The sequence below is a fragment of the Gavialis gangeticus genome, unplaced genomic scaffold (assembly GCF_001723915.1).
Source record: "Gavialis gangeticus isolate Ggan-Ray unplaced genomic scaffold, GavGan_comp1, whole genome shotgun sequence".
In the NCBI taxonomy this organism is placed as follows: Eukaryota; Metazoa; Chordata; order Crocodylia; family Gavialidae; genus Gavialis; species Gavialis gangeticus.
Window position 1 is genome coordinate 109,686,642 of NW_017729022.1, and position 12,195 is coordinate 109,698,836.

At 46.3% G+C, this 12,195-nt stretch overlaps 1 protein-coding gene across 3 annotated transcripts in view; it reads left to right on the top strand.

The window, feature by feature from the left end:
- Positions 1-6,334: 6,334 nt before the first annotated feature.
- CREBL2 (cAMP responsive element binding protein like 2) overlaps positions 6,335-12,195 on the top strand; it is a 29,322-nt gene continuing 23,461 nt past the window's right edge. For all 3 annotated transcript variants that reach the window (XM_019515972.1, XM_019515970.1, XM_019515971.1), the window contains exon 1: positions 6,335-6,420. In XM_019515972.1, coding sequence (XP_019371517.1) covers positions 6,406-6,420 — 15 coding nt within the window. In that variant the 5' untranslated portion in view covers positions 6,335-6,405. The remainder of the gene's footprint in view (positions 6,421-12,195) is intronic.

The following is a 12,195-nucleotide window of genomic DNA, read 5'->3' on the forward strand; positions in this document are numbered from 1 at the left end:
TTTAGCCTGGAAAAGCGCAGGCTCAGAGGTGATCTGATGGCCACCTACAAGTTTATCAGGGATGACCACCAGTATCTGGGGGAACGTTTGTTCACCAGAGCACCCCAAGGGATGACGAGGTTGAACAGTCATAAACTACTACAAGACCGTTTCAGGCTGGACATAAGGCAGAATTTCTTTACTGTTCAAGCCCCCAAGGTCTGGAATAGCCTGCCATTGGAGGTGGTTCAAGCACCTACTTTAAGTGCAGATTGCTCCCTGCCCCCAGCAGCAGTGGCACGGCTCAGGCCAGCCACATGTGTCCTGCCCAGACTGTGTCTCAGCTGCTCCCAATCACAGAGCCTCTGACAGTTGATCTCAGTCTGTGGGGGGGCTTCCCTCCCCGACTGAGATTGACAGTCAGGGGCTCCCCGATCAACCAGTTGATCGTGATCGACTGGTTGGTGGCCACTAGGCTAACCAAAGTAGATATAATTTCCATTGTGAACAGAGCTTTGTTGTGGCCCTGTTAGCCAAAACCATATTTTGGACTTAACTCTTCAGTTACTCCAAGGCTGGAGTAAGGTTTCTGTATAGTGGGATAATCCAGCAACTTGTGATCATGTAGGTAATTCTTATTAGAATGGGTAATCCTATTGGTGCCAGGATGACTTATTATGTGAGGAAGGATTTAAACACAAATTTAAGGTCTCATTGACAATTTCAACCAATCCTTCCCTGTTAGATAGGGTTGCAAGGAGAAAACTTAGCTAGTAGAATGCTGGCTATGATCAATAGATCAGTAAAGACCAAGACAAGGCATTGTCCTAAAGGTGGGATACCAATGGGATAATATATCCTACTGAAGACAAGCCCAATTTGGCTGGCTCAAGATTCAGTTCCAGCACAGATCCATCTTGTAGCACAGGTTCTTGACTCTGTTCCCAAGCTATGCAGAAGCCTTGAGTATGGTTTTGGACCAAGCTGCAATGTAAGGCTCAAGTTGTATACATGTTTTGCAAGTGGAGAGCCCATGTTTCAGCAGCTGTGCATGAGGGGGAAAACTTGTGTTCCAAAATGATATTAAACCTTGTTTACAACAACCAGAAGCCTTAGTATGGAAGGGACCAGCTACAGACCATAGGCTTTCTGCGTGCATTCATAGGTATGCATATGTAGGCATATTTGTCAGCGTGGGCCAAAGGAGAGAAAGCATGTTGCAAAATATCTTTAGAACAAAAAACCAACACTGAGATTGAGTAGATTTAAAAATCTCTTGAGAATGAACAATATGATTGTACTAAAAAAGTCACACACAGAGGCCCGTGTACACAGTTTAAAAATGACTAATACTTCTGCTGTGAGTTCACCTCAAGTATTTCATGAATTTCACATGACCCACCCACTTTTTTCTATACCTCTGCAATTACCATATCAGCAGCAATAGTTCTCTGTTGTTCAAGTGCCAGATACAACATGGCCATGACATTCCTGAATGTCGCATATTATACTTCTCAGTCTGTCTGTTGTTTTGCAATAAGATTAATTCTTCTTCCCTTAATCTCCACATTGAACTTCATGCCATTATTCTAACATCTTTTCAGTCAGAGAGGTGGTTTTTGTCTTATTCTTTTGCTTCTCATTATTTTGATTTGATTCAGATTCTTCACAAAAATCTACGTTGTAAAATGTCTTTTTTAAGTAGCTCCTATTTCTCCTTTACTGAGAATGTGGTTATCACCTATTTCACCAAAAAGTAAGTTAAAGGTGTGAGGCAATGGAGAATCTGACTCTTGTTTTTTGCAACTGTTAACTAGCTAGTAAGTGTGAACCAGCTACTTCCTGCTGAAAAATAAAAATTTCCTTTACCATATACAAGTATTTGTTCTGTTTAATAATGCGCAACTTGAAACAATCCCATTTCAAAGTTTATCTACACAGGGAGTTAATTCAAATTGAGAGAAGCTGAGAATTTAAAATGGAATGGGTATTCCTAATTAACTTTCTGTGTGAACACTCTTATTTTGGAATTAGAGTACCTTATTCCAAATTATCTTATTCTGAATACAGTCTGCACAGGACGTTAATCAGAAATAGCTTATTAGGAAAATCTCATGTAGTTAAGCCCTAAATTGTTAAATTATAACTGGAGAATGTAGAGAGTGTTACAGCCTAGGAAAACCATTTTAAAAACAAGGCAAACATTATTATTATTATTCTCATGAGTGTCTAGAAGCACCAGTCATGGATCAGAGCCTCAGTGTTGTAGGGACTGCAGAAACACAGAACAAAAACTCACAAGGAGCTTGCACTTTATTGTATAAACCGTTACTGGCAGTGCTGAATAGGTAAGTATCACATCACACCTTTTCAATATGGGCTGTCCACATGTTGATTAAAGCTATCAGATCTTTGAGACTGGTATCTTGTCTTCCTAGTTTTGCTGAAGAGCCTAGTAAAATTAGCTACATGGATGAAGATGCAAGGCACAGATATAGGGCAGGGTTGGAGGGAGCAGGAAGGGGTCTTACCTTCAGAGATTTTGCTCTTGTTCTAGATTCATGCTGAAAGCTCCCCCAAGTGACTCAGCTGTAAAGGAGTACTTAGTCATTTAAGAAGTCAAAGGTAGTTGGGTATAATGCTAGTCCCTTCACTCTCTTGCGTACTGATGGCTACAGAAACTGGTGTGCCATTGCCAAAGTCACTACCACTTGATAAAGGGGCAGTGTTAGTAGGAGATTTTTGCCTTGCATTAACATAAACACATTAAAAGAATTATGCTTGTCTGTTGTGAAGCAATACAGACTTTAAATTTGTCCAAATTAAATAATAATATATTTCATTAAAAATAAAAACAATCATAGAACAAGTACACCTTTTTGTGTTGTCAAAGGCAATAGTGCCAAAGTCCCTGAAGATTTATCTTTTTTTTTTCTTGTCATGCTGAGAAAACTAATGATTTTTAAATTGCTGCATGACTGCTGAACCCAACTCAATGATATACTTCAAAGTCTCTTTAGATCTGCTGTGAAATTTAGATCCCTGCTTTTCAGCATATTTAATTTTTTGAATAGGGGGCTGAAATAGCCTAACAATAATTATTGCATATGACATATGTGTCTCTGAGATTAATACAGACTAGATTTTATCTGCTATGAGTCACTATGGCTAGTCATAAAAACATCAGGGTGCCTCATACAACTGACGTGCAGTCAATATATAAGAATAATAATATTTCACAGATAAAAATCTTCCAAAAACATGTGAGCAACCAAGCTAAGGTTGCTCAAATGTATTTCTATCAATGCAGTTTCAAGGGGCCATGCTTCTGAAGGGGCTAGTTATTTTACAGGGAGCAGAGTAAGGAGCATGTAGGGCACTTATCAAAGGGAAATGAAACTTGCTGGTAACAGGTATAATGGCATTTATACGTCGACGTACTGTCTATGAACCTTCCCTCAGTCAAGCTGTGACAGAGATGGCCTAAAGCTACCTATGCTGGCCTCCCTGCATCCAATCATTTCTCCATTCTTGGGGGAAATCCTAACTGGCTTATTCTCCAGCTTTCCAGCCTCACAGCTCTGTCTGGGGTACCAAAAAAAGGTCTAATCCAGAGGTGGGCAAAATATGGCCCACAGGCCGGATCTGGCCCACCAAAGGATTTTATCTGGCCTGCAGTGGGTCCCTTGGTCCCACCTGGCCCAGGCCCAGCTGGGCCGTGGTGCATGCAGCCAGTCCCGCTGGTCCCAGGCGCTCAGCAGGGCTGGGACAGCATGGCAGCTGGGCTCTGCTTCCCAGCCACTCTGGTGACAGCAGCTGCTTTTGGCTGCCAGTGCCAGTGTTGCTTCTGCTACTGGACCCAGCCCCACTGCCCAGGCACCCCAACCCATCCGCCCTCTGTCCAGCACTGGGGGTGCCAGATGGAGCAGGTGGGCAGGGGTTTTATGGCAACTGACCCGGACCCCTTGTGGGCAGGGTGTGCTTGGCTGCACAGATGGGATAGGGCCACAAGCAGGCAGGGAGTGGCATCTGGGAGCAAGACAGGCAGGGCTGGAATCATGGGGTGGTGACAGTGCTGGGCCAGGGCCCTGGGGCAGAGCCACGATCTGCTCCCTGCATGTCCCTGCAATGGGTGTTGGTTCTGCGGGCAGGGGTGTGCTGGGAGACGATTGCAGCTCTGCCCTAGGCCCTGCGATTCTGGCTCTGGCCCCAGCTCCCACCCACCTCCTCTGCTCCCAGAGACCTTTCCCTGGCTGATTGTGGCCCCATCTCATCCACCCAGCCAAGAGTGCCTTGCTTGCGGGGTCCCAGGCCATGAGGCCGAGGCTGGGATCACCAGCCGGTGACAGTGTGGGGCCAGGGCCTGGGACAGTGCCACTTAGGGAGTTTTGTTGAGCTGTTGTGGGCTGGGCAGGGTGTGGAGGGTGCTGACCTGGCCTGCAACAGCTCACCAAAAGTCCCTAACTGGCCTTCCAGCCCAAATAATTGCCCACCCCTGGTCTAATCACTTTCTTCAAGAATGGGTGAGAGGGCAGAGGTATGAGCCAGGGAGACAATATGGTGAAGCAGCTGATCTGGCGGTCAAGTTCTCCTCTATATCTAGAGGTCCTTGTTCACCACATTGACCATTCTTGCCCCATTGAATTCCCTTACCTCAGGGGCAGATTGGGAAGGTGGAAAGAGCATTTCTGGGTAGACAGACAGGACACCATATGCAAAGCATCTTGCTTCTGACATCAGAAGAGAAACCCATATAAGCCTGTCTCCTATGAGGTAGGTCTGTGATTCAGGAGGCAAAATCCCCTGTGCAGAGCCTTAGCTCTAACAATGGCATATGATAAGCATTAAGTTGTAGGCAGTTATTATGAATACAGCCCCATGAAAAGTTCACAAATAGACCTTCAGAGCCAGATGTAGTCTGTGGAATTCCAGTGTGTCAGAGCAGACATATTAACCAAGTCTGCTGAAGTGTGGCAATTGTGCACTCCAGCAGCCTCCTGCATCTTGTGTATCAGCTTCCCCATACTTACGAATGGTGACGGGAGTCACTTGAACGAAAGTTCATCAAACGAGCTTTAGTTCAAGCACCTCCACTGCCATTTTTAAGCGCAGGGATGCTGATACAGGAGATGCAGGAGGCTGCTCTAATTAAAGTGCCACCCCCCACCCTCAGAGAATGTGTAAAAGTGCTGATCAGGATAATGCCTGGTGCTGTGGAAATGTGTGAGGCAAGGGAAAGTTAACCAAACTGGAACATTTTTATTTCCCCTCCAGTTCAGGCAAAAAGGCCCAATTGCAAGGGCTCTTAGGCCGCATCCCTACGAGCAGGGGCATGTGGTTGCCGTGGGGAAAAAAGCAGCAGCACAAATTTCTGGCCTTGGTTTTTGCCCTGGTGCATGCCCCTGCACATGGGGTTACTGCAGGGAAAGGTGCTCCAGGTGGGCACCTGGGCTGGCCCCAGCAGCCTTTTCCATGGTTCAGGGCTGCAGCAGCAGCAGTCCCAGCACGCAGTGGCTGGTGGCCAGGCTCTAGCTTTGGGCAGCACACACTGCCGCCACATGCACTGCCCCCCTTTTTTTGATACCAGGATTTCCTAGCATCTTAAACCTGGCTCCATGCAGCAAATAGGCACCACAGAGAACCAAATCACATGTGCAGGGTGCATCCAAAGCCTTCGAGTCGCAGCAAAACACATGGGTGTGCTCGGCCCCAGGGTGCAGCCCCGCGACTGTCCCAGGAAATGTGAGGGGGCCCACGGCAACTCGGGGGTGTCGGCTAAGCACAGAAGCAAACAAGGTCCTTTGGGGAAATGCGGTATTTTTTATTAGGCCAACTCAAATACTTGGAAACAATTCCTCTTCGCAAGCTTTCAGGCACAAACACCCTTCGCGCACAGGGAAAGGCGGCCCCTCGGCATCTTGCACTGACACGATCCCCGACAAGGACGCAGGGCAGGAAAGCAACAAGCCACACCCCAGGAGGCACCCCCTGAACAATTGCTCGGCAGGCGGAAGCGGAGGCGGGGCAGGGCGGCCCCGCAGTATCGTCCCGGGGGCAGAGAAGGCCCTGGGGGCAGCCACGCCTGCTCACGCCCCGTTGTGCCAGCTCCCCTAAGCCCAGCGAGGACCCGTAGCCAGCCCACGCTTGTCCCCGCGGGAGGGGAAGGAACCTCGTTCTGATCCGGTAGCTCTCCGGCGTCTTGTCGCGAGACTTCGGAGGGCAGCGGGACTAGTTTTCCCAGAAGGCGCCGCGGCGCTCCTCCTCCCCCCCGCCCCTCTCCAGAGTCGCCACTCTGCCGTCACAACGGCGCCCCGCGGGCTGTAAACAAAGGCCAGGGTAGGCCAGGCTGGGCCAGGCGGGGCCAGGCGGCCCGGGCCCGGCGGGGGTGCCCAGTTGGGGGTGTTGTCTGGGGCTCGGCCCGGCCGCATGGACGACAGCAAGGTGAGCGGGCTGCGCGCCGTCGCGGGCGCAGGCGGAAGGGCTAGTTTGCTCTGGCCGCAAACAGCCGTGACGGTTTATAGCCGTGAGCAGACACAAGTGCAGCGCTGCAGGCAGCTTCAAAGCCGGCGAGCGGGGGCACGTCTGACCTCTCCCTGCATGGCGGGTGCAGGGGGAGTAAGGCACGAAGCTGTTATGCAAAAGATGCGTGAGATCATCCCCTCCCCAGAAATACACAGTAACTTTGTGGCTGGTTCCCATTGTACCTTGAATGAAATGTGTGGCTGGGCTGATGGGCAGAGCGGAGGGCTGTAGTGTGCCCTGAGGCTGGGAGCAGTCTGCAGGCCTGGACTCCCATGCTTGCAACTTACCAGTGAAGTGGGAGCCTGGGATTGTGATCCTAGGCTTCCCCTGTGCCAGCAATATTGTCAGGTTGGAATCTGATCCCTGTTGATTTGGGGTAACCGTGTAACTTGGGCTGCTTTATGAAAATCATTCTGACTTACAGCTAGGAGCTGCACTTCTGTCTGCACCCCCAGATCCTTTTCCACAGTGCTGCCATCCAGCCGGGTGTCCCCCATTTTGAATGTGCATCTGATTATTCTTCCCAAGGTGCAGCACTTTGTGTTGTCGCTGTTGGACTTCAGCCTGTTTGCTCCAGCCCAGCTTTGCAACTGTCAAGATCCTTTTGAATTGCTCTCTTGTCTTCCAGAATGTTTGTGGTTTTTTCCTCATTTAGTGTCACCTGCAGATTTGCTCAAGAAGCTCTTTATTCCAGTATCTACATCATTAATAAACACATTGAACAGCACTGGGCCTAGGACAAACCCCTGTGGGGCTCCACTTGAAACCTCCTGCCATTATGACTTGGGTCCATTAATAATTAATTACCCTTTGCTTGTGGATATTGAACCAGTTGTCTGTCTACCTTATGATAGTTTTATCCAGCCCATGTTTTTCCAATTTGTTTGTGAGAGGGTCATAAGCCTTTGTGAAGGCTTCAAAGCCTTGCTGAAGTTCATATACCCTATATTAATTTAATTCCCTTAATCCACCCAAGTAGTTACTTGGTCAAAGAAGGAAATCAACTTTGTTTGATGTGACTGACATGTGATGTGAAGAGAACACTTGAGATGCGATTTAATAGCAGCCTTCAACTACCTGAAGGACACTTTGAAAGAGGATGGAGCTAGACTGTTTTCAGTGGTGACAGATGACATAACAAGGAGCAATGATCTCAAGTTGCAGCAAGGGAAATTTAGGTCATCTTTTTGGCCTTGTTTAAAGAGAGGCACTATGTTAGCTCTTTACGTCTGGTAACTTGCCTATCTCCCAAAACTTCATAAATAATATTGCCAAGGGCTCCAGGATCTCCTCTGTCAGGTTGGCATTTGCTGTCACTGGTGCAGGATGCTGCAGGGTACAGCCTGTCCAAGAAAAGTGGGCCTCTGTGCAGTTCTCTGTGACTGTTTGAACCAAGCGTGGACAGCCTGCAGCATGGGTGCCACAGCTGGCACAGGCAGTCTCTGTTTGTGGCATGCAGCAGGTAGGACAGGGAGCAGAAAGTGGAACAGCAGATCAGGCAGGTGAAGGGGATCAGAGTGGTACTTGGGAAGGGTGCAGGACTTAATTTGTGGAGCGCTTACCAAAAAGATGGACTGCCACTGGCTTAAAACATTTTTACTAACTGTTGAAGATGGGGTAAAATGGCCACCAGATGTCCAAAACACAGACTCATTGTGTCCCAAACCTTGTATAAATATGCAAAGTGTATGCAAAGTGTATGCGTGCAACATATAACAGCCCAGGAATTACCGGGGGGTTTAACATGTTTGATAAAAATCCTGTCTAGCCATCTTTTGTAAATGGCTTATGCTATGAACGTTAAAGAAAGTGTTTTGTTATCTTTCCCTTTAGGGTCTTCTGGTAGCTGTGTGTGTGGGGGAAGCATGTACTTCTTTCCTGCAGCTATCAATATACCTGCAATGTGCTGCTATGCACAACTGTGCCAGTGCATTATGGTATTTTTAGCTTCATTTAAACCTGCAGATATAGATCACTAATATCAGGCAAAAGATATGAATGGTCTTATTTAGTATAATAAATCCTATGCTCCCACAATAACCTGTAAATAATGAAATTAAAGCAGAGGCAAAGTATGATATGTAAAAAATGTAAACTGTGAGCTAAAAGTAAAGGCCAGTTCTTGTAGTACAGGGGCGGGCAATTATTTTGGGCAGAGGGCCACTTACTGAGATTTAGTGAGCCATCGAGGGCCACATGACAGGCAGCCCAGGGAAGAAAAATATTTCTTTTCTAAACTTTTCAGGGGCCCTGTGGGCCAAATAGAATAGAAGGGACCACATCTGGCCCCTAGGCCGCATTTTGCCCACTCCTGTTGTAGTGAGAGGCATTCGTGCTTTTTTCTGTGTATTTTTTAAGAGTACTGTAATAACATCTACAGACCAGATCTCCAGGGCTAATTGTGGAGAGCCTGAGTGCTGCAAAAACAGTGGCTTAGAATATGTCCTGCCCTTGCTGTGTGTCAAGCCAGACATGGAGAGTAATTTCTAGCAGCTGGAAAATAGTTTTCTATTAGTGCTTGATTCCTCATCTGAAACTTAGAACAGGAACTAGTGTTTGGATTCAGAGAAGTATAGCTTGTGGTAATGTTTTTATGCCAGTGGGTCCTTGTACTTCAGGAACTGGTCTGAGATCATAAAATTATGGGGCTGGAAAGGACCTCAAGACCAGCAACATGCTTCACATGGATTACCAGACAGCTGTCAGAAACTGAAATCCTGGGCTAGGTTACTTAAAACTAGTAATATGATGTGTGCTTTTACTTTATATGTTAGGTATCCTGAAGTCTTCTAGGTCTCCATGTTCTTTTTTTTTTTTATTAGAGGGAGATCATGCCACTTGCATTGATTGGTTTTCTTTGTGTTAAAATAAAAACTTGTCAAACACAGCCTAAAACATGCCCTTGTATTCCAAGATAGATTTGTTGAGCTATCAGCATAAACCTGGTATTTGAGAGAGGAGATCTTGTTAATCTTTTGACAGGTCAGCACATATGGTATATGGTTCGGTTGGATCCTGATTCTGAAAGCTTTTCTGTAGGGTGGATAGTCATCGAGATCACACAACTCTGTATGTTTGCAAGGGTCTTAGTATGTGAAAGAGTCTTGTTGGATTAGAGCCATAATTTTGAGGGTTTGGGGGATCTTCTGTCTGGTGTCATGTGAGGCAAAATGTCTCCTGAACTAAATTTTTTTCCTTCAATCAGATTTCCTTTTTCTGCCATGTAATTTGCTTACAAAAGGGTTTGAAGAACATCCACACTTAGGGCATAATTTAAACTTTATTTGTATTTTTGTGCAATGTCAAGACGTGACAGGCAAAAATACGTTAATTTGTTTTTTTGGTAAGTATTCTGGCCATGTTTCCTAACTCTCTACAAGCAATAAATATATTTTGGATCCCGTCCGCTAGAACTGCTTCTCTGGAAATAATATATACTCAGAATGGAGGAAGGTAAACATGTGGTAGCTCCCCTACCTTATCCTACCTCCAAACTGGAACAAATTTTCCTAGTATTGCTTTTTTGCATAAGCACTGCTATACCAGCTAAGGTATGTTGATAAATTTTAAATGGGGGGCAGTATCCCTTAGATTTACCAAATTTTCACATTCATACTATGTACCTGCAGCAGATGCCTCATTTCTCAGCTCTTATAATCCTCTGAGGTATTGTGCACCTGCAGCCTTCATTGAAAAGAACTAGATACTAGATCATGCCGCTTGGGAAGGTTTCATTGCCTATCATTATCTTATAGGCCTTCGGCACAAATTCTTCACACTACAGGTTGGACAAAGCTATTTGTATCTGACTTCTTTACGTGCCATCTTTGGGGGGAATCTTCCCAAACTGTATAGTGAGAAATTGCTTTGTCACTGTGGAACACATTGTGTCATTGCATAGGGTCTGGGATTTTAATGTGGTTCAAGGTCAGCATTGTTTGATCCCTGTAATATCCTAAAACTTCCAGGGACTCATGTTTTCTGACTTACTGTTGGGGTTGGCCTAAATGATATGAGAGTTTTGCTTCCTGCCGTATCTGAAGTGTGAACAAGAATGCCTGCGGAATAAATTTTCCTATGAAAATGGACATAATAAAGTTGCCTTAGCATAGGTTAGTCATATTATAGCTTCATCTACCAGAGTTCAGTCACTCTGTTTTTATAAATGGTGTTTTCAGCAATATGATGGTACAAAGTCTGGATGGGCTTAAAGTCTGGAATTTTTTTTTTCTGTGCTCCTAACTTACATCTCTATCTCTTTTTTCTTTTCATTTATTGAAAAAATCAAAACCAATCAAACTATAAGGTGTATTTGGGGATTAAACTTAGTTACATGTATGATTTTAAACAGGAAACTGGAAGTATTTGAAGAAAAGAGGGATATAGGCTAAATATTGTGTCTGGAACACTTGTGTTCTTTAGTGTCTCCTCCTTGAATTTGAGAGTACCTATTCTGTTTATAGTGTACAGGTCTTACCAATACAGTCTTAAAGAAGTCCTTTTTGCTGTATGTATTTGTCTATGCATGTGTGCATACATACATACTAGATCTTATAGTGTTGCTGTTCAGGTAATGAGCCATTGGCTGCTACCCTTGAACTCCATATAGATTCATAGATTAAGGGTCGGAAGGGACCTAGTAGATCTTCTAGCCCGACCCCCCGCCAGGGCGGGAGAACAACAAAAAACCCCAAAAGAGAAACGGGACTCAAATGAGTCCAGCCAGGTAGGCATCCAGCCTCTTCTTAAAGACCCCCAGGGTAGGGGCCAGCACCACTTCCCTTGGAAGTTGGTTCCAGCTCCTAGCCGCCCTAACTGTGAAGTAGTTTTTGCGGATGTCCAATCTATACCTCCTCTCCATCAACTTGTGCCCATTACTCCTTGTTATGCCAGCGGGCGCTAGGGGAAACAGCGTCTCCCCCAAACCCTTCTGGTCCCCCCTAGTGAGTCTATAGACAGTCACCAGGTCCCCCCTCAGCCTTCTCTTGTGGAGGCTGAATAGGTTCAGGTCCTGCAGTCTCTCACTGTAGGGTCTGCCCTGTTGTCCCCGGATCATGCGGGTGGCCCTCCTCTGGACCCTCTCCATATTGTCCACATCCCTCTTGAAATGGGGCGCACAGAACTGGACACAATACTCCAGCTGTGGCCTGACCAGCGTCGCGTAGAGGGGGAGGATATGTTGGGAGCTGGTGGAAAAGCAAGGGCAACATTGGACCCCTGCTAAACTAGATGGGACAACTGACAACTGATGCCCATGAAAAAGTAAACTTGCTAAATGGGTACTTTGCATCAGTTTTTCACCAGTCCCATGGGACGCCCCTGCCCACTGTGGGTCAGGGAGGTATGCGTGATGGAGATTCCTTACACTCCATCAAAGCTGACTTTGTGAAGGAGCACCTTGACAGGCTGGATACCTTCAAGCCAGCTGGCCCTGACAGTCTACACCCTAGGATACTCAAGGAGCTGGCAAGCATCGTAGCTCAGCCCCTGGCACAGATCTTTGAGAACTCCTGGCGCTGTGGTGAAGTGCCTGAAGATTGGAAGAAGGCTAATGTGGTGCCTATCTTCAAGAAAGGGAGGAAAGTAGATCCGTTAAAGTACAGGTCCATCAGCCTGACCTCTATCCCGGGGAAGGTCTTGGAAAAGATTATCAAAGAGGCCATTCTTAACAGACTAGCTGAAGGCAATATCCTG